General features: G+C 37.9%; 1 protein-coding gene across 2 annotated transcripts in view; it reads left to right on the forward strand.

Moving 5' to 3' along the window:
- The window catches only part of LOC105840123 (pH-sensitive chloride channel 2), a 255,878-nt gene that overhangs the window by 134,333 nt on the left and 97,346 nt on the right, over window positions 1-24,199 (forward strand). Inside the window, exon 4 of one of the 2 annotated variants that reach the window (XM_036288353.1) lies at window positions 13,355-13,455. In XM_036288353.1, coding sequence (XP_036144246.1) covers window positions 13,355-13,455 — 101 coding nt within the window. The remainder of the gene's footprint in view (window positions 1-13,354; window positions 13,456-24,199) is intronic. The other variant, XM_036288354.1, reaches the window with a different exon arrangement.

Consider the following 24,199-nt stretch of genomic DNA (forward strand, 5'->3'; position numbering starts at 1 on the left):
CTCGAAAAATTAAATTATATTCAGAAAAATGTGCATGATGTATGAAAGATATAGTCTTATAGTATACTCTTATACTATCTAGTAAGAGATATAGTCTTATATGAATTTATTTCAGTTAAAGTAAAGAGCACATTAAACATGAATCGAACGTATTATACATCAATCAAATACATCTACCGACTGCTAAAGAAACATAGAACAGAGAAAATAAACTAAATAATTATTTATAATTATTTTCATTTATTTGTCATGCAAAGCGTTATACAAAATATTATCAAAGCGTAAGCAATTATTTACTTCTATGAGACAAGTTTTATCATATTTTTTCATGCAATAATTTTACAGCATCGCTTTTATTAATGAAATTATTCGTTTGACATTGCAGCGAACAGCTGATTGGGAGAAGATCGCGTTTCGCAAGCGCGTTCCGCGGAGAACACCTGAGCGAGAGAGTGTCCATGTGAGATACGCGTTTGACTAGACGCGGGGAGCGCGGAGTTGAACATAAAAAGAATAGCCGCTTGATAAATTTTATTGAACTACATCAAACATCAAACATTAAACCACTATCAGACATCTATGTTTGCTTTTCAATTTATTCTTGTTCTCTCTCTCTCTTTCTCCCATTCGTTACGTTCATACGTGGTCATCTCCATCGACTTATCTGATATCTATCGCTCTCATCCGTACGCAATGTCTCCGACCGTACGCTCATATAGTCCTATCATTCTAACTCTCTCTCTCTCTTTCATCCGTTGTATTCACTCTTTATCTATGTACTTGACCCTCCTCCTTCTCAGTCCTACACAAACCATATTGCTAAGAACCTGCTAAGAAAACAAAGATGGTGAAAAACAATCTCGAAAAATTATTTATAAATTGTATTCTGAAAAACATGCAACACGTCATTTATCATATCCCTTACAAGAATTTATCTCACAAGGGAATCTTGCGAACCCGTAAATTCTGATTTTAATGAAACTTGGCATAAATGTAGAGGGGGTGAATACATGAATTTAGAAATTTTTAGTCAGTGCCTAAAAACGGTTTGAAGGGGTAAAACCACCCTTCAAAGTTGAGACATTTTTGCGGTTTTTCGATATATCTCGTAAACTAAACAAAATATTAAAAAATGTTTCACAAAAGTTTTACAGCATACTATAAAATAAAACCATACTTATTCATGTTCTCTCTTACTCACGTTCTCTTGCTCGAGTTCTCTATCATGCTATCATCTCATACTTCCACCTAACCGTATGTAAAATAGAGATCGCACGAGGGTGAGAGAGAATGAGAATGAACAAGAAGGGGTTGCGAAAACTATTAATTTTCTATTCGATATTGTGAATTGCTTGGTAGTCCTTCATTGAGGTGCATAACTGTCGGGCTGTCTTCTCAGTTCTCTATGTTAGTCGTCCAGTTCAATACTATGCAATGTAGTTTCATAGATATATTTGTATTCGTAAACGTAGTCCTTCGTTAAGGTGCATGCAGGTATAAAAGATAATTAAGGTGGGCTATCGTTTCATGATTGAGACATGTGATCGCGCTTTGTCTGACTCATTTTGATATGTCAGCTCTTTTAAGCTTTCTCGCGACTGTCGTGCTGTCTTCTCAGTTCTCTATGTTAGTAGTCCACTGTTTTTTTACGGTGTGCATCGCGTCGTGAATAAAAATCATGCGCGTATATATTCCGCCACCCCCCACATCGCCTATTCCGGGCATTTTAGCAATTGTGGATGCGGATGAAGATGCGGGGGAAGTAATTGGTGAATTTGTAGACCTTCGCGAGAATATTGAGAATGAAGAATACAGTGAAGAAGAACACAGTGAAGAAGAATACAGTGAAGAAGAATACAGTGGCGATTCCAGTGGGGAGGAGGATGAGCCGGATTTTTGGGAATTTGATCCCCACGAGGTTCTCCAACCTTCAGCGGTTCCCGATCTGTTAGGGTGCATGGGATTATTCTCAGATTCCGAGAAGGAGGATAATCAGGGAGATGACTCCCCCGAAGAGGGTGAGGAGTACTTTCTTCTTTAACATTATTTTTTATAATTATGATAGTAGTTTTAGTAGTTTTTAGTAGTGAAAGTTAGTTTCAGTGTAGTGATAGTTAGCATTGTAGTGATAGTTTAGCGTAGTTTTTGTTCTTTTGTGGACTAGTTCCTGAGCTGAGGCATGGGGTTGCTTTCCCGATGAGTGATTACTTTATTCCTCGATAAATAGTTTAGACTATTTTCATGTACGCGTATTGTTCTTCATCTCGTTATTGCGCTCTTTAAATAATTATTATAAAATCATCGTTCTCTATTATACTTTGCGCGCTCTCGCTCTAACTCTCACACATCATACTATCCTCTCCCTCTTTCTCTTGTATTCCCGTGCGCTCCCGCTCTCTCGCTCTTTTATACACTTGTTTTCTCTCTTTTATAATCTCTCTTATACTCACGTTCTTTTGCTCGCGTTCTCCACAATGTTATCGTCGTTCTCTCTCATACTTTGTATGTTATCGCTCTCACTCGCACTCATCGCACGCTCTCTCACCCACCCGTTACATACATATTCCCGCAAGATCTCTCACTTACACTCATCACACGTGCTCGCTCCTACACATCGCATACTAACCATCACATACTACTCATCGCGTTCTCTCGCTCCCACTTATCGCGTACGTATTCTCGTGCGCTCTCTCTCCCACGCGTTACATATTACCCATCGGGAGTATCCCGTTTGGACACGTAACGATTGGACATCGCTCGATTGGACACGCACGATTGGACACGCACGATTGGACACCGCACGATTGGACACCGCACGATTGGACACCGCACGATTGGACACCGCATTATTGGACACCGCACGATTGGACACCGCACGATTGGACACCGCATTATTGGACACCGCATTATTGGACACCGCACGATTGGACACCGCATTATTGGACACCGCATTATTGGACACCGCATTATTGGACACCGCATTATTGGACACCGCATTATTGGACACCGTACAATTGGACACACACACACATTTACGTGTGTGTATGCAGATTTCTAATACAGTTTGCATGGGTTAGCGACTTGGACGGGGTGGGTGCGGGAGGGGGGGCCGAAGGCCCCCCTTGCACCCCCCCGTGTGTGTGTGTGTGTGTGTGTGTGCGTGCGAGCATTTTCTGCACCACATAGGTTTGAAACTTTCCACGCAAAACGAGATGCTCCTAAAAATACGTATATAGATATTTAAAATTCAATTTTTTTTCTGGCAAATCGAAGCTTTTTTCTGCCAGATATTTCTAAGCTTAGATAATCTGTCATATGATATATAAATGTTATTCACTAGAAGACTGCGGTGTCCAATAATGCGGTGTCCAATCGTGCTGTGTCCAATCGTGCGGTGTCCAATAATGCGGTGTCCAATAATGCGGTGTCCAATCGTGCGGTGTCCAATAATGCGGTGTCCAATCGTGCGGTGTCCAATAATGCGGTGTCCAATCGTGCGGTGTCCAATCGTGCGGTGTCCAATCGTGTGGTGTCCAATCGTGCGGTGTCCAATCGAGCCGTGTCCAATCGTGCGTGTCCAATCGAGCGGTGTCCAATCGTTACGTGTCCAAAAGGAGGTCACCCTTACCCATCGCGTTCTCTTTCTCTAATCTGTCGCGCACTCTCACTCGCACACATTGGGTGCGTTCGGGGAGACGCTATTAACGCTACCAGCATCAGTCCATCTTCATTACGCATTAAAAGTAGAACAAGGATAAACTGATGCTGATAGCGCTAATAGCGTCTCCCCGAACGCACCCATTATATACCCATCGCATACTATATCGCGTTCTCTTGCTCCCATCCATTGCATACGTTTTCTCATGCGCTCGGCGGGCGGCGAGCGGCGGGTGGCGGCGGCGGCGGGCGTCGGGCGGCGGGCTGCGACGGCGGTTGCGGACCCCGATTCCGCCTCTGCCGCTCCCGGGTCGCGGACCCGAAAATCCCGCGTCAGCAATTTCCGCACCGCAAGATCCCCCCTCCCTGCGTGACGTCATACCCCCGCGCCTACTAGTTCCCTCGCACACCCGCTCCCCCTTCGGAGCCCCTGGGTTAGAACCGGCCTAGTGTTAACTACTAATGTCTTTAAATTTCTTTTAATGTCTTTTTATGTTTATAAAATGTATATATTGTTTTTCTTAATTTAACGTTTTTACAACTGCAATAATACATATTATATATATTAAAAAGGGTGCTGTCCCGATTGCTTACATAAGCGATTGGACACAGTAGTATTTCCCAATCGAACACAATCCCGATTGGACACAGATCTAATTAAACACAATTTCGATCAGACACAGACCTTATTGGACAGCAATCGGACACATAACGTTTGAATTGGACACCGAATCAATTGCACACGGACCCGATTGTGCACCGATCCTTTTGCACACGGACCCGATTGCGCAACGACCCATTTGCACACGGACCCGATTTGCATACAGACACGATACGATTCCGCATTGGAGTTAGTACATGGGTTAGCGACTTTGACGGAGTGAGTGCGGAAAGGGGGTGAAACCCTCCATTGCACCCTTCGTGTGTGTGTGTGCGTGCGTGCGTGCGTGCGTGCGTGCGTGCGTGCGTGCGTGCGTGCGTGCGTGCGTGCGTGCGTGCGTGCGTGCGTGCGTGCGTGCGTGCGTGCGTGCGTGCGTGCGTGCGTGCGTGCGTGCGTGCGTGCGTGCGTGCGTGCGTGCGTGCGTGCGTGTGTGTGTGTACAAAGCATTCTTTGCACCACATGGGTTTGTGACTATAAAATATTTGTAAGAAGAAAAAATATTTATGATAAATATTTTATACATATTTTTATGTCTGAGTTTGCCAGGTATAAAAAAATTATGATAAATATTTATAAAAATATTTAAAATAAATATTTATTTTATTATTATTAAAATATATAAAAAATATTTCGAGTTTATATACCATAAATATCTTTTTTATACATTTTAAAAATATATTTTATATATTGTTAATAATAACTTTTGTATCATTTCTAAATGGTTTATAAGTATTTAGTTCTTCTTCTTCTTACGCCCAATGGATTTCTGTCCCTATTGGGACATAGAACCACGATTTAGTATTTTTGGATGACAACAATTGTGGAGGTGAGTAGTTAGTTATAGATCGGTTAACCCACGAGTTCCGAGGGGGGAGCGGGTTTGCGGGGGGTACTTGTTATAGCGGGGGTATGACGTCACGCGGATCGGGGTCTCGCGTCGCGGGGAATTACTGACGCAGGATTTTCGGATCCGCGATCTTCCCTGGGAGTGGAAGAGAGGGAATCGGTGGTCCCTGGTCGCTGCCGCCGCCGCAGCCATCGCCACGGTGCTTGCGCTTTCCCTCTATTGCGAATTTCTCTCTCTCGCCCGTACGCGATATCTCCAACCGTACGCCCGTACAGTTTTATCATTCTCTCACTCTTTCATACGCGGGCACCCATTCATATACATGCGTTCCCAACTATCGCACCTTATCTATGTACCTCCTACTCAGTTTTGCACATGCCATTATACCGCAAAGGAATAAGGAAGAGAGAAAATAATTTAGAATAATTATTTATAATTTTTTATTTATTTATTATATTTATTTTGTAACGCGTCATATACAATATTGTCTGATACATAAGCCAACAGTTCGCAATCTACGAGCGAAGTTTTTACACATATTTTATTTAACAATTTGACTGCATCGCACTCGTTATGAACATTATTTCCGCAAGCAGTTTACAAATTGATTATATCGTTCTTTTACTACATACATATTCTGCGACAACTTAAAATATGGATTATTGATTACATCTTCAGGGTTTAGTAAAAATTGTACAGTCGATGGTTTCATGTACATAATTTTATTATTTAAGATAAGTTTTATGACAATCTTGTTACGTATTTTGATGAGTTCGATGAAAAAATCATTAATCCACAACGATGTAGTGGTAGCTGACTGCAGGAGCCGTTTGATATTCGTTCGTTTCTCAATCATTATTACCCAAGTATCACGTGACAGCGGTATCTCATTGCCCTTGTTGTCACCAAGAATCATCTCTACAAAAGGCTCAAACCCCACGCTGCTTTCCATATCTAAACATTTGTAGGATGTAGCCGTCAAAGCAAATCTCCTTCCCGAAATGCGCGGAGTATGGCGCGGTTGCGACATTGTTCTGTAAAGAAAAAAAACATTGCAAGTTAGAAATAAAATCTAAATAAATATATAAAAAAATTTCATTTAATTAAAAAGAATACTTACGGTTTATCACGCTTCGTTTTGCTGAATCGGAACGTAATAGTTCATTTTTTCGGGGAGACTCTGACTTCCTTCGATTAACTAATGCGAGATTAGAACTTTACCGTTTGTATTCCACTGATTAACTGATGTAATATCGTTGTCAGAACTCTTCTTATATTATACATTTCTTTACACGTCTCAGTAGGGGGAACAATCACATATTTCAGAATTCACATATTTAAAGAAATCACTGCGCCGATGTACGGCTGCAGTGACAAAATAAGTTTTAAGCACATACATTTAATACTTACTGATGAGATCATACGAAAATTACACATTTAAAGAATGCAAATCTTTGAGAGGTCAAGCGCCGATGTACCAGAAATTTGCCCATAGATAGCGCTAGCTGTCAATGTAGTTACCGTCAAATCGCATCATTGACACCATTTTCTTGTTTTGACATCTGATAAAGATTTTCAACTCACAACAATACAAGTTTCATACAACAGCATAGTTTTTAATAGCGTTGAACATGTTGAATTTTATGCCTGGAAACTACGATGCGGACAGCATTGATTTTCTGTTACCATTTGAAGAAAACTGCTGCAGAATCGCATCGAATGCTTGTCGAAGCTTACAGTGAGCATGCTTTTGGTAAATCACAGTGCTTTGAGTGGTTTAAAAAATTCAAAAGTGATTTTGACGTGAGAAACAAAGAACGTGGAAGACCACCGAAAAAGTTTGAAGGCAGCGAATTGCAAGCATTGTTGGATTAGGATGACGCTCAAACGCAACAACAACTCGCGGATCAATTAAATTGCTGTTTTCCATTTATCTGAAAATGAGACTGAGTCACTCAGTAATGTGAGTATTTTATACTTACTCCATTGAATTGGCAATGGAAAGTGAATATATTTTGAGAATCCTAAGCGTAGAAGATCATGGGTAACTCCAGGCAAACCATCGATATCAACTGCAAGGCCAAATCGCTATGGACGGAAGACAATGCTCTTTGTTTGGTGGGATCAGAAGGATGTGATCTATTATAAGTTGCTAAAACCTGGCGAAACCGTTAATGTTGAACCGACAACAAATAATTGATCTGAATTAAGCTTTGCGTGAAAAACGACCAGAATATCAAAAAAGGCAACACAAAGTAATTTTGTTTTATGATAATGCACCATCGCACACAGCAAAACCGGTAAATGAAACGATTGAGGCATTTGGTTGGGAAATACTTTTGCATGCGGCTTACTCACCAGACTTGGCTTCATCCGATTATTATTTATTTGCATCGATGGGACACGCACTTGCTGAGCAGCGCTTCACAACTTACGAAAATGAACGAAAATGGCTCGATGACGGGTTTGCCTAAAAAAAGGAACAGTTTTTGTGGCGTGGCACCCACAAATTGTCAGAGAGATGAGAAAAATGTATAGCTAGCGATGGGCGAATATTTCGAATAAATTATATTTTTTATCATTTTCATATAATAAACGCGTATTTTCTATACAGAAATTCTGGTTTCATATTTACATACTTGGTAAGCGGTCAAAAAGCGCATAATATCGCATTTGATGCAAAGTTTAGGATCCGAGTGCAAAGGCAGAGAGATACTGAATTGGGTTGATATCGATGAAAGTGAATAAAATATAGCAAAACAAATTGTACAAAAGACTCAGGAAAGCTGTTTTCATCTCATTGAGATATCAGCAGGTGTTGGAAGGTATATCAAAGTGATAGTAAGAATGAGTCACGTCTGTTATGAGAATGAGAATCCTAATGTAAAGAAAATGTTGCGCACTTACCACGAATTTTCCAATCTTTTGAACAATGATGATGATGAATATGTTCTGTCTGAGCGAGAGATGGAGGTATGTGTTTTTATTCGGTGTGAAAGGCAAAGCAAGCTAATGTACTTTGAAATTGAAGACAAATATCGATTTTGCATTAGGTGCTACCAAATTACATGCAAGTGTCCTGTTGAAGATTGTACGGTGTTGTTTTAAAACAGTGCTAAAAAGACATTATAAAAATGGAGAATAATTTCGAGCAAGTGGAACGCGAGCTGTTGGAGCAAGCAAACGGAGTCGCCTTAGCTGAATGTTTCATGTGGTTGCAGCGATGCAACGAGTTTATACAACAGCTTGAGGAACATAGCCGCGTCAAGCGTTCTCGGCTTGCCGTCAGACAAAGACGGTGGTGAGGATCGCGCGACTTGAAGGTGAAAAGACATGATTACAAAAGCGTTCGTGCATGTAGGTGGTAATTACGCGAGTACTAGTAATAACGCGGACAGACTCGTGTGGCGAGAAAAAGATACAGCGTTCGAAAATCGCATTCAGACAGGTGCGGTGATAAATACGAACTATATTTAACCGCGAACGTTTTTAGAAAACGCAAGCGGTATAGTGCTCGAGCGTGTGCAGGACGCTCTAGAAAAACACAATAGTGTGAAAATGAATACAGCGTTTAACGGTGTGTTTGTAACGGGTGATAAACGTGTCAACAAAAAACACTAAAAATTGTGAACTATTCTAAACGTCGAACTTGGGTGAGTGGTACGAGCGACGCGTTATCGAGCCCACATTGGCCTCGCTCGAAGAATTTCAAGAACGTGATCGATAGCGGGTGGGCGCTGTCGCGAATTCTCAATTTGATTCTAAATATATATAAGTACAATCCTCTACACGCGGAGTGTTACGTGACATTACTATCTGGCAAGAAATCTAGTGTCTGATAGAAACGATAAATTCAGATAAAATCATATTAAATTTCTATCAAATTTCTATATGTTTCTATCAGTTTCTATCGTACTTTTTGAGCAGGGTAATTTTTTAATGGTACTTTACTGTTGTATTTTTGTGAATTTTGATGCTTTTTAAAAATATTTGCTTTTTAAAGATATTTAAAGAAAGTTAAACATTTTAAAATTGTGTATTTTATGAGTATTTGATCGAGGAAGTACTTTATAAGTCATTATGGTATTGTTAGCTTCTTATTTTTAACCATTTTCTCTTATATCATTGCTGTACGATTATTCTGAGTACCGGTACTTTGATAACCGTTCAATATTTTTGATATTTTTTTACGCTTTTTTAAAGCAGAAAATTTTGGTATATTTGTTTTTCGTTTATGTTTTTTTATCAGTGGTGGTACTATCCTCACGTGAACTTAGCACCCCCACTTTGGCAAAAAAAAAGTCTTGCGAACCAGTGGAGCACAAAATTCGGGACTAAGACAAAAAATTAGCAGATAATTTGCAGAAAATTTTGCGGTATTTCCGAACTTTTTTTTTAATGGTGGGGTGATAAGTTTACTGACGTAAAGTTAGCAGATGTTGGCATCTCCTTGTAAGGCCAAACTGGCGTTGCGGGGTTTTCAGACATCCTTTGACCTAAAACAAAGAACAAAAATTTCTTATTTTTTATATATTAAAAACTATTAAAGCACATGAATCACAGAAATTTTAAAATATACATTTAAAAGAAAATGGCAATTTCAAAAAAAATAATTTTATTTTTGATCGAAAAATGTATAACAAAATGGCTATAAAAATCATAATTCAATTTATCCTAAGATCCATATGTACTTCGTTAAAGTAACATGTAAAAAAAATTTCCCGAATTTTAAATAAATCGGATGGATAGTTATTAAGATTTGTGCAACGCCAATTTGAAAAATGTCATTTTGAGAAAAACTTATTTAAAGTTTTAGGTAACAAAATTTGGCTGAAAAAAATTGGAAAATTTAAATGTATCTTTAATCCCCTGATTGCACACTATCAAAAAGTTACGTTCACTGCACACATGGGTGTACGACACCCGGGAAACTTTGACGATTTGTATTTCGGGCAAAAATCGACGAATTTTAATCTATTTATTTTAATCCTAAGGAAAATTTCTCAGAATTGTGATAAAATAGATTAGAAAGTCGTATGTATAAACTGGAAAGAGATATATTCAATAGACAGACAATAAATCAAAAAATTTTGCATAAAAAATTGTTTTTCTTCAAACGGCTGTATTTTGTAGAAAAAAAAGAAAAAAATATTTCAAAATATTGTAGCGTGCGCGCCGCGGAAATGAAAGACACTTTTATAACTGTAAAACCAAGCAGCTTTATTAACGCGTCCGACCAGGCTCGAGACCGAGATTCGACTCGTTGTTTATACGCGTCGTCAAGCGCTTGTCAGCTGACAACGCTCGGTCCAGGAAATCAATAGTATTGATCCGTCTTCGAACAGCTGAGTCGCGGTCGCGGAGTATACCGGGCGACGCACGCAACACTATGATAATTGGAAAGCTGAAGAGTTATATTTTCAGAATCTATTATCAATTTTTTGATTTGTACCAAAAAGTACATTTTTTTTAAGATATGCATATTCATTATTTTTTGATCTGACGGTTAATACCATAAAATCGAAATCATCGAAATATTTGTGAATAAAACGACAACAATTATTGTTTTTATTATTATTTAATGTTTATTTAACCCAAATATAAAGAAAAGAAAGTTCAACTATTTACTCTTCCGTATATTTACTTCTCTAGAAACATACACAGAAAATAAGGGAATATTTTTGTTAAATCAAAAAGATTTACTTGAACGAAGATTTATTTAAAAATTTTATATAGTTTAACCAAGAAAATAATATTCTTGTTACTTAAAAATAATTTTCTTGAATGCAAAAGAAAAAGTATCGAATAAAGATACTACATGTTTAAATCAAAGATTATAATTTTTTTAGACTAAAATTATTGTTCGAGTTCTCGATCGCGACGCGATCGTCCCGAAAGAAATACCGGAACTCGCTCACGAGTTGAGCGTGCGCCGTGGATAGCACGGATATTTGTATCCGCTGAAGGAACGAGGAGAGGAGCGAAGTGACTTCAAACTGCGATTTAATCATCAACGATATCAATTATTTATTTTGACTCAATACGGGACTGCGATCGATGTCTCGTGTCGCGCGAAAACAATTGGAAATCTTCTATTCCGTCTCTCTCTAACGCCGCCTGGATCGCGGATCGGAGATCTTGATTAGGCTCGTATCTGAGATTCTCGCGGCAGCGGAAATCTTGTTCGCGATCGAGGCGGAGATCTTGCACGCGAGGCGGTGGACGGTCGCGAGCGCTCCACGATCGTCGACGCATCCAAATCATACAAATACAGTTAACGTGCCGTAACTACGGGAATTGTCGCTCGGCGACGGGAACAAAAAGATTTGGCGTTGTGTTGACGTTCTCGGCGGCGCGGAACGATATCTCGAGGCAGCGGGCCGGCGTCGAAATGAGCTCGAATGGTTTCTCTGTTATCCCGACGGGATAACGCAGCGAAATCATTCGTCGCGCACTTGCACTTGTCCGAACGGCACGTGAGCGAGAACGCGAAGCGGGAAACCAATTTCCCGAGCGAGATACGCGACGATAGAAAAGAAGAGCCGACGGCTCTCAAACTTGAGACTATGTCAAATCCCGTCGTTACGATAGGGTGTTTCGACGGAGATCGGCAGATTTAGACTGATGAAACATGCGATGTACCACACCATCCCTTGCTCTCGCTCAGGATATCGCTCACTCGCCACGCTCCAAGCGCTCGCTGGCCACGTGAGGTCCAGGATATCGACGCGTGATGGTGCGCAAACCGATCTCACGCCGCGAGCGAGAGTTGTTGAGATCGACGATTTGTTTGAATCTCAAACAATTATCAAACCATTTATATCATATTTTTAAAATAATACTTATAGTATTGAAATAAGATTATAATATTTTGTAATTCAAGATTTTCTCTCTCAAATTCTTCTAAGAAGATTATATATTGTTGCTTACATATCAAACAAAAATCGCGTTAATTTGAGTACATAAGTTTCAATTTGAGAGTAATTTTTTTTCCGTGTGCAAAAATTAATTTGTCATACATGAAAATATACTTTACTAATGTTCTTTTACTTGGTTTATTTAAAAAAAAAGTAATTTATAGTTAAATGCAATTACTTTTACTTACATTTCAAATTTCCGCTCTGCACAATTTTGTAACGTTCGCTGCATCCTGGGTGTATCACACCCAGAATCGAACTTCCATTCACGCTGCTGCAAGCACTAAGCGAGTAATGACCGGATCAAGCACGCATAAGATAAAAGGGATACCTAACTTTTTTCTCCCCCATGTTCCATCTCCCCACTACTGCTCGTTATAAAATGGCGCACGTTTGAAAATCGACCTGGGTGTGGCTAACCCAGTGTGCAGTCAGAGGGTTAATCGTTAATTTCTAGACCATAAAGTACGCCTTCTGGATGTTTGTAAACCTTATCTGTTTCCCTTCAACTTGATAATGATGGTGTCCGAGCCTCTTTTGCAGCATCGGTCAATAAGCGCTTCACCTTGATGCGCCAAATATTTACTTCCGTACAAAAATTGAAGCAATTTTGACCGATTTTTAAGTATAATATCTGTATGATTTTCATAAGATTTCATAAGTCATCATTATAGGAACATATAGCGACGTCTGCTGCAATATTTAATACTGCTTTGTCATTTAAATCAATTTAGGTGATCGATTGATCAAACAACTGCATTAAAGCTTTTGTTATTGTTTTAAAGCTTTAGTTTTTGTTTTTGTTTCTTTTATATTTATTTACAAAGGATAAATGACCTATCGGGTAAATATGAGGCACGTAAAAATTCTTGGAGCGGCAAGACTGTGGAGCGCGCTAGATGTTACTCCAACGCGCTTCAATATAATGGCTTGATATTCAAAAAGTATGATCTATTTATAATCAAAGTATTTGCACATTATTTTTGAAGGTTTAAACTATTATTTAATGCAAAAAAACTTTTTCGATTCTTTTGACACTCCAAGGTGATTTACCACTTTAAATCACAAATTTTCAAGCTTATTGTACTGTCAGATAATTAAATCAACATCATGATAATTGTAGTTTTCAATACATATGATTTAGAGATCATAAAGAATTTTTTTTAAAGTTTCGGAAAATGTTTGCACTGTTATAATAAAACGTTTCTGTAATGCTTTTGCAATTTTTTATATTGTATTGATCTGTATATAAATTTATTGACCAATGATTAGTGTTCACTTAAATTTCAGATTGGAAGCCACCCTCAACTGTGGTTTTCGATTAGAGAAGTTCCCATTCGATGTGCAAGAATGTCCGCTGGTGTTTGAAAGCTGTAAGTCATTATTATGTTATTACCGTAGTAGTGAAATTTTTTTTTATTCGCGGCTAATACCTTGACGGACCCAACTTAAAAAGTCAGTACGGACAAGTATTGATGGACAAGTGATAAACAATATATTTCAGATAAATTTTGGATTAAATAGACATAATTGAATAAAAGGCATAGCAGGATAAGCATGTGTGTGCTGCTCCCGCACGGATTTGATTGAGATTTTTACAAAAAGTTGGCATTGATGTGAGATTAAATTTTTTCAAGTATTATATGTGAAAAATAATTTTTATGGGAGTTATGGGGAAAAGAAGAAAAATCAAAAAAAAGTTTTTTCTCGAAAACGGCTGAACCGATTTTGAAAAAAAAAAAATGTTATGGGTTTCAATCCCACAATGTTATAACAAAATTACGGAATTTGTTTTTTTTTTTAATACGGGTCAAAAAAAATTGTCAAAATCTTTTTAATTTTTTTTTATAGGATTCAGATAGGGTACTGTCATCATTTTTTGTAAAAAAATCTATGACTTTCCTAATATGACATATTTAAATTTCAAAATAATTGGAAGAGTACTACATACATAAACATATATAAATATATATATTTTCTATTATTTATATACATTTTATAATGTATACGTATTGTAACCGTGCTCGCGAGCGATGGCCAACTTCGCCACCGTCCCTGGTCGCGGCCCTGAGCCGGGTGTCGGGGCGACTGCCTTCGCGAAATTTTCCACTGCAATGCTTAGGTGGGCGCCAGGTACGTTAAGCGTACCACTCTGTGTGCACCAAATCGCTAATGAACGTTACGGTAACAGAATCGCGGGAAAGACTGGCGCACGCAAGGCGACCGGGGCGTTAGCGGCTCCGATATCCAGCTGCTCAGCCCTAAAATGGCAGAGGGGGAGGTTCGGCGCGGGCGGATGGAATCGGGAGGGCGAGAGAATTATTGAAGCGACATAAATTTAACAATAAAATTAACAAATATATTTAACAGTAAGTAGTACAGGATTAGACGGCTCTATGTGGCGGCAATGGTGACCTGCGCGCGTTACAAGCTGACGATCGCTTGACATTACCTGTCGCGAATACGGGATAATCAATGGACGGATGATTTGACGTACGCGGGAATTTTCCGACAGGTCTACGCTTTTTATCCGGCGCCGTTGGTGGGCGCCAAACTCCCGATGGAATAACAGTGTCGCCAAGGGCGATCGGGGCGAACAGTAGCTCCGAGTTCACGCGACACGCGGCGGGTTCGTGCTCCTCCGCACGTTACAAGATCCCACAAGTAATATGCGCGATAATTATTCTGAGCTCGCCAACGAAGTATTACAAGACAAGAATATGAAATCAGACGAAAGCGCAATTAACAACGATTCGCGATATTGATGCGATAGATTAAACCAAATTTTTTGAACAATAAATCATAAATGCGCGACAATTCACAGCGCGATTAATAGCTCGCGACACAATTATAGGACGAAATCACAGTTGACTCGGCTGCGGATCGGGACGCACACGCAATGTAATCAGAACACGAAACGAACAGCACGGAACGAACTCACGCGGGCGGGCGCGATCGGGCGAAGCAACGATACACTAATAAATTCGCAACTCTAATCTAATGATCACAAGATCGTAATAGATCCGTAACGCTTTCGTGAGTCGCCCAATCGAAATCGGTGGCTTTACAATTTACGATGCTCGTCTCACCAAGCCGGCTCCTTCGTCTCGGCCTCGTCCGGATCGGGAGGTTCCCGGCTCCTGCGTTCTCTTACATGGTATCTCAGCTCGGGATCAGGATCGCACGCACAAAACAATACAACGTCCACAGCTCGAGTGCGGGATCCTGGATCCTGCGGGGGCTGCTCGGCGACGCGCCCCACCTTGCCCCCGATACTCCGGGCCCTTATTGGTCGATTTTCCAAAAATCGATTTTCGCACAGCGCGCGGCGTGCACGCCGTCGCTGGCTGATCGATCCAGGCGCGGTGGTCGATACTGTTGGGCCCCGTGCGCGGGAATTTCTGGCGCTTTCCTCTGGCAGGTTCCTGTCTCCTGGCCAGGCGCTTTCTCCGCCACCGGGACGTTATTTTCTTCTCGACGAGGGCGTTCACTGATGTCCCATTGTCGTGATCTCTGCCGGAACTAGCGCGGGATCGGATTCGTGGGCGCCCCGTCGGAACCTCGGTTTCGCGCGCCTTCGTTGTATCCTGAAATCGTGATTTGGCGGCAATATCAGAATTCTCGAACGACACGAATTGTAGGCAAGATAAGGGCGGTATTACCTGCAGACCCCCGCTTAAAAAGGGTCTTCTTTTACTCCCTCGATGTCCATTCGCTCTGCGACCTCCGGGAAGGTTTTCCGTCGAGACGAGACGTCCGAAAATTACAAAAAGATCTTCAGAGCCACCGATCTCCGCCGCACCCGTGATACAGCGCTCGCAAAAATCTTAACAATTAATTGAACGGACAGCACGTGGGACGTCACACACATAAAAATACGAGATAACACGCTTTTGCGTCCGCTCCCGAGCGGGAGGACGCAGGGCCCGCGTGATGTTAAAGCGTAAGGGCCCTCAGGGCCTTGTGACGGACAGCAGCCTGCGGCTGTCACGTCACAGTATATATTATTAAATATATATACAGGGTGATTGGCTATAAACGTACAAACCTGGTAAAAAAATAAAAAACGTCGAGATAAGTACAACAATTAATAGTGTATCGAGATAAGTAAAACTATAACACACGGCGCCTTTTTTAAATCTTTTTAAAAAGTAATTTTGTTTGGATAATGTATATACAGGATAATTGAGACTCACGATGCCCGTCCACTGCACGTTTATTCGCACATTTCAGCAATTTTTCTCAAAACTTTATGTAGTCGATTCTGATTGTTTCTCGTTCGTTGTATTTATCTCGATGCTTTTTATTTCTTTATAAGGTTTATACGTTTATAGCCAACCACCCTGTATACCCTTACGGAAAAAAACTAGAGCCAATAAATATTATAGTTGTGTAGTTATTACAGGACTCTCTGTAGTTATCACAGAAAGAATCACAGTAATCTGTAGTTATTACACGCTGTTGTTACTACAGTGCGTGAAATCCCTGTAATACAGAATACACGTCTAGCCCATGAAGTGTAATCCACTACACGTGTAATTTACTACATGTGTAATATACTACACGTGTGGTAAGTGACTTGTGTTAATGAACTACACGTGTAATTTACAAAATGTGTAAAACACGACTACACGCGTGTAATGCATTAAATTTGTAATGCCACCAGCAATCCATGAAATTTGAGATAGTGAGTCTTATTATATAAATTATTTCCATAAATGTTTAAAATTTATTAGATTTATTGTATCACTTTTTAACCACATTGGATATACCGGCCATGAACAATGTACAAATTTCATGCACATAATTTTTAAATAAATTTTTTTTCCATTATTTTACGTTATATATTTTTTTCTATGTATAATTATACTTTACAGATTATTTTCCTGTAATCCCGCTGCGATATTACAAACTATTATCCTGTAATCTCGGCAACATATTAAAGGCAATATATTACAGGCTAGATGTTACAGGCAAAGTATTACAGGTTATTTTCCTGTAATCCGAGCGTGTAGTGCGAAAGTATTATAGAATATTACAACACTTCAACCTTTAATTTTGTGTAATATTTTTATATGTATGTTCCTGTAATTAATTTTTTGTAATCCACTGTAGTTTCTTTCCGTAATAGTCCAGTCATTTTAGCATTTCACCTCTGAAAAAGTTCCATTGAGCTAAATTTTTGCACACACCTTTATGGAAACATTATTAATAACGTCCGAAAAGTCCCCATCGATATCGTGTTCGCTTCGAAAGTTATTCGTGGTCAAAAGTTAAGAAAATCGGTTTTTTGCAAATATCTCGCTTCCTATTGGTCGGACGACAATTATGGTTATTATATAAATTGTAGATTGAACAATTCTCTACAAAAAAGGTCCTATACATTTTTTACGTACGAGCAACCGTTTTTACGTTATACGGCAACAAAGTGTCAACCGCAGATTGTAGAACAATAATAGCAATGCATTCGTTTCCCCACCACCTTCGAGGTAAAATGCAAGGCGCGTTTTTTTTATGGTTTCCCCAGTAGGCCTAATCCATATTTTACAAAAGATATATGTATAAAATCATTACGATTCTTCTTCATCATTGTCTTTAATTTAAGGTATTTCTTTGACATCTCTGTCTTCTATTTCGTTTTGAGTACTTTCCTTTGATATGTTAATAATGGCGTCCATTTCATCGTATTCTGTTTCTTCTATGTTAATTATTCTATGTTAATATATTCCAAGAAGTGTCAGCAGAATCATTATCGGGAGTGACTTGATTGACCGCGACAGTAACCACAAATTATAGAATATGGCAATCCTGATAATTTGACAGGTGTATTGAGCCTTGTCGATTTAGCAAAACTCAAGTAACGATAATTATCAATACGATGAAATGGACGCCATTATTAACATATCAAAGAAAAGTACTCAAGACGAAATAGAAGACGCAGATGTAGAAGAAATACCTGAAATTGAAGACAATGATGAAGAAGAATCGTAATGATTTTATACATATATCTTTTGCAAAATATGGATTAGGCTTACTGGGGAAAACCATAAAAAAAACGCGCCTTGCATTTTACCTCGAAGGTGGTGGGCAAACGAATGCATTGCTATTATTGTTTTACAATCTGCGGTTGACACTTTCTTGCCGTATAACGTGAAAACGGTTGCTAGTACGTAAAAAATGTATAAGACTTTTTTTGTAGAGAAATGTTCAATCTACAATTTTTATAATAATCATAATTGTCGTCCGACCAATAGGAAGCGAGATATTTGCAAAAAACCAATTTTCTTTGACTTTTGATCACGAATAACTTTCGAAGCAAACACGATATCGATGGGGACTTTTCGGACGTTATTAATAATGCTTTTATAAAGGTGTGTGCAAAGATTTAGCTCAATGGGACTTTTTCAGAGATAACGCCCTTTTTTGAGCTAAAATGACCGTATTATAAGGGTATATATTTAATAATATAATACGTATACATTATGTATATATGTATATAAATAATAAAATATATGTATATATTTATTTATGTGTATATATATATATAAACATAAATGTTACTTGTGTCTACATATATAGACATAAATGTTAATGTATGTCTATATATACCCTTTCAAACATTTTGAAACTTAAATATGTCATACTAGGGAAGTCATAGTTTTTTTTTTTTTTTTTTTTACAAAAAATGATGATAATACCCCATCTGGATTCCATAAAAAAAATTTTTTTAGATTTTTGATAATTTTTTGGACCATATTAAAAAAAATTTCCTAATTTTTTAGAACATTGTGGGATGGAAACCCATAACGTATATTTTCTTATTAAAATCGGTTTAGTCGTTTTTGAGAAAATTTTTTTTTCAATTTTTCTTTTTTTCCCCATAACTTACATAAAAATTATTTTTCAGATATAATACTGAAGAAAATTTATTCTCACATCAATGCCAACATTCTGTAAAAATTTCAATCAAATCCGTGTGAAGGCAGCACACACATGCTTATCATGCTATGCCCTTTACTTAATTAAAACTTTTTTATTTACATTTTAAACATTTTGAAATTTTGTTTTTAAAATTTTTTTATTTCGCAAATTTAAAAAATATATTACTTACGTTAATATTTTAAATAAAAAAATATTTTACAAATTTCTTATTTAATCTTGTTTTAGCATTAAAAAAGTAACGGAAAATGTAACGAATCGTTATTTCTTAAGTAACGGTAACGGTAATTATTTTGAATGATTAATTATTGTAACATAAATATTAAATCAATATTAAGTAAATATTTTTTAAATATTGTTTTTAAACAATTTTTTTAATATAAAATAAATATTACCTAAATATTAAATAAATATTATGTAAATAATTTTCTTAAATAATTATTTTTAATAAAAAATAAATAATTTATAAATATTAAATGAACGTTAAATAAACGTTTTATAAATATTTTTTCTAATTTATTATTTGAAATATATAATTAATATAAAACAAATGTTTAATAAATATTAAATAAATATTATTTGTATAATAAACACTAATAATGTAAAAATAATAAAAAATAAATATTTAAAAAACGTTAAAAAAATATTGTGTGCTCCTTGGGTAGTGGTTCTTCTCCCCTCTTTTTTTTTTTAAATAACTAAAAATAAAACAACACAGAGTACACGGTAAAAACATTTTGTATTTGTGATAAACTTTTTTCGTGTAGAAAGTTTTGTATTAAATTTTTAACACAGTTATGTGTTAATGTAACATATTTTATATGTTAAAATAAATACATGAATTCTTGGTGACATATTTTATATGTTAAAGTAAATAAATAAATCGTGTTATTTTTAAATTTGCGTTGTTTCTCAACAAGCATCGTTACCATCACACCATAGTCACACATCTGAGACTGATACTTCCGCGGTCACCCATCCAACTGTGAACCGCCGTCGACGTTGCTTGACTTTGAAGATCGTGCGCAACTTAGTACTTTGCGATGATTCATGAACACTTGATGCTTATGAATACATATTTTTTATAGATCAGTTCAATAGATGTCAGAAACATAAAACTTGTAGTTAATTAATATTTTTATAAATAAATATTTTACAATTATTTCCTGATTTTTACATATGCGAAATAACATGTGGAATAACTTATATAAAAATATGTTTTTGCTCTGTTCTTTTGATAAAGCTAAATTATACCCCAGACAGAACGCAATATTTATAAAATATTTATAAAATATTTATAATATTTATTTAAATATTTTATAAATATTTATCCAAATATTTTATAAATATTTTTGTGGTCTTAGATTTGACAAATCATAAAGATATATCATAAATGTTATAAAAATATTTATGAAATATTTATAAATAATTACAAAATGTTACTTATACAAATTTTTATTTTTTATTTACCATAAATATTATATAAAATATTTAGTCTATATTTTAATAATATGTTGAATAAAGATTTTTTTCTTCGTGTATATAAAATATGTGTAAAATATTTATAATATTTTGAAAAAATAAATATTAATAAATATTAATAAATATTTATCATAAATATTATGTGCTGTCTGGGATAATTCTGAAATATTAGTAGTATTAATTATATAAAATATTATATTAATTATTAATAATGTTGTTTATTAGCCAATCTTTAAATAATTTAATAGATATAGGTAGCAAGATGTCGTCCACTAGACCTCAATAATTCGTCATTTGAGGTCAAATCGTCAATTATTACAAAGAATTATAGTTAACGTCAGTAATTAGTCATTAATAAAACCTTATTAATGCGTCGTAAAATAATCAATTGACTGACGTTATTAATTAATCAAGAATATGACGTCGAAAATACGTTATGGGATAGATAAATGACTGACGTAATTAATAGGTTAAAAAATGACGTTACTATTACGTCTTAATTTGGTAACATGACGTCCGTGGCCTTAAATGACGAATTATTGACGTCCAGTGGATGTCACCTTGCTACCTGGGAAATCAATATATATTGCAATAATTTTATATATATATATATATATATATATATATATATATATACACATATATATACAGGGTGTTGTGTAAAACTTTATACAACGCTTACAAGTAGGTAGAGCATATAAGACTGAACAGAAAAGTTCTTTATCATTTTGCAATTTTCGCAATAGTTAATAAGTTATTGATTACACAGGCACACAAAAAAGTGGTTGGCCCGGCGGACCAGACTAGTCAATTCTTATGTATTTTGACTTCCTGAATTTGAATCCAAGGTCAGAATTGCTGAATTGACTCATTTTTTCCTAACTTCAAAAAGAAACATCACTTTACCACTTTTTTGTGTACCTGTGTAATCAATAACTTATTGCGAAAATTGCAAAACGGTAAAGGACTTTTCTGTTCAGTTTAATGCGCTCTATCTGCTTGTAAACGTTGTATAAAGTTTTACACGACACCCTGTATATATATACATATATATATATATATGTGTGTTACATGTTACATGTTATTTGATGTTTTCTAGATATAATATTAATAATTTTGTGTTATATAAATATTACATTATGTAAATATAACATGCATTATGTAACAAGAGTAAACAAATAATACATAACAGTTATATAATACAATATAACAGATGTTATAATAAATTAATGAATGAATGAATGAACTTTATTACTGCGTCCCCTCAGGGTTTGCAGTCTCTTCTCATAAATACATTTCATTCTCGTCATAATTTCTTACATATTTACATCATGTACATACATGTCACTTTAACCGTCACAAAAAACCCTCTCTGTAATATTTCTTCCCCTCTCTTCTTGCTCTCTCTCTCTTCTTCCTCCTTCGCATTACTCCTCCTTCCTGTCTCTCGTCCTTCTGGGCTTTCTCCAGTATCTCTTCTCCTCCACCTCTCGCCTCCTCCTTCCTCTCTATTCCCTACTACGCGGCCTGGCCATATGCGACCTTACATCCTTAACCTCCCTCCCCTGTCCTCGTTTCTAACCTATCCTCCTCTCGTCCTTTCCTCCTTCCCTCTCCTCCGTCGATCTGCCATCTCCATTTCCTCTCCTGTGATATGTTCTCTCCACTCTCGCTTCTTATTCTATACTCCTTTTGTCCAATCTCCTTCCCTCTCCTCTGTCTGTCTGCCACCTGTCACAATCAAAAAACCTTTTTTAATAAGCTTGTACCACCATCCCCTCCTTACTTCCTCTTCTCTCCTTCCCTTCCCTCCTCCCTCCATCCACCCCCCTCTTCATCCCAACTCCATCTCCTCTCCTCCACCCACAGCCCTCTGTTCGCTACTACCACATTCCTTCCCTTTACCCTCTCTCTTCTCGCCGCCTCCGCCATCCTCCATCTCATCCTTCTCTCCTCCATTGACAGGTCCTCCCCTCCGTGACCTTCCTCCTTCTCTCCTCATCCCTCCTCTCCTTGCTGTCCCTCTGCTTGTCTCCGCTTCCTCTCCTCTTGAACTCTCGACTTCCAACCTACTCTTCTGTTGATCCCTGCTCTTCTTGTCCCTCCGTCTCTTCTTCCCCTCCGCTCCCTCCATCTCATCCTTCTCTCCTCCATTGACAGGTCCTCCCCTCCGTGACCTTCCTCCTTCTCTCCTCTTCCCTCCTCTCCTTGCTGTCCCTCCGCTTGTCTCCGCTTCCTCTCCTCTTGAACTCTCGACTTCCAACCTTCTCTTCTGTTGAACCCTGCTCTTCTTGTCCCTCCGTCTCTTCTTCCCCTCTGCTCTCTTTCTGTTCTCTTTTCTCTCCCGCTATCCCCTGTCTTTCCTCTTTCTCTATTCAACTCCTCCATAACCCCACCAAGTCCACTATACCTTCTCTTATTCCTCTCAATTCCTCTCTAACTTTCCTCAGCTCTCCGCTGTCCATCTTCCCGTCTTCCACCTTTTTTCCTCTATCTCTATCCTCTCTGCTTTCTTTGTTCCGCTTCCCGCTTTTCACCTCCTTCTTTACCACCATCTCCATTCACGTCACCTCGTGCTTCCCTTCTCCCTACTCCTTTTCGATATTCGATTCTTCTCCATCTTTCCACTCTCGAACTCTCCACCAATCTCCATCTCATCGACCTATCGACTTATCGATATCCCCTTATTTACCAATCCTCTCCCTCTCTCGTTCCTTCCACCAATCCGTCTCTCTCCTCGTATATCGATATCTCGCATCCGTCACTCGCTCCTTCCGTCCGCCGCGCCATCTGTCCAGACCGCCTCTCCGCTTCCTTCCGATCCTGCGCCTCGCGTTCTTCCACCGACTCTCCATCTCTTCACTATCACCTGCTCCAAATTCTTTCACCATCTCTCCTGCTTCTCCGCCCTCCGTCTCGTGCTTCCCTTCAATGCCCCGGTTATTCCTCCTCCTCCTCTTCCTCCTCCATACCTTCTCACATCATTCCTCACTTTCTTTCCACTAATTCACCTCTTTATAACCGCGAGCACTCACTCAACCAACCTTCTCCTTCCGCCATTTTTTCCCTCTCCTAATAAATTAATGCTTCAATGTTATATAACTGTTAAAATATGTGTTTGCTGGGAATTGAGATCTACTGTGTCTTTTCTTTCATAAAAAGTATTTCCCCAGTGTTGAAGACTCCCGATAGTCGAAGCTATCAGGTCTAACAATAAGTACGGTGCTATTAGATTGTTACATCCGGGGGACTTCACGTTTTAGTACCCGCTGACTTTTCAAAAATAAACAAGTCAGACGAAACATTCTAAGACTTATCTGCAGTTGAAGGGTCGCGGAGCCAAGAAAAACTTCGCGCCACGTGTCTGGTTCTCGTAATCAGAAAAACCTAGGACATTAAAGTCATTAAAATTCGGCGGGAGTCAGGCCCCAGCGAAGTAAAAATTTAAATATTTACCGATCCTCGACAGACTAAGGGCTTATAGAATTTCTTTTACGAACCCAGATAAGCACCAGATAGAAATTAGATTAGCTGAAACGGACGAGGGCACGTTTGGTTTCGAAGGTAATAAAAATTTTTTATACAGACGCAATGTTTATCGAAAGAGGATCAGACCACCTCAAAACGTCCAAAAGCTTTAAAAATTTTTTGAAACTAGATGCGTCTATTAATTTTAAAAAAATGCGTGGCTGTAAA

This window comes from Monomorium pharaonis, chromosome 6 (genome assembly GCF_013373865.1).
Source record: "Monomorium pharaonis isolate MP-MQ-018 chromosome 6, ASM1337386v2, whole genome shotgun sequence".
NCBI lineage: Eukaryota > Metazoa > Arthropoda > Insecta > Hymenoptera > Formicidae > Monomorium > Monomorium pharaonis.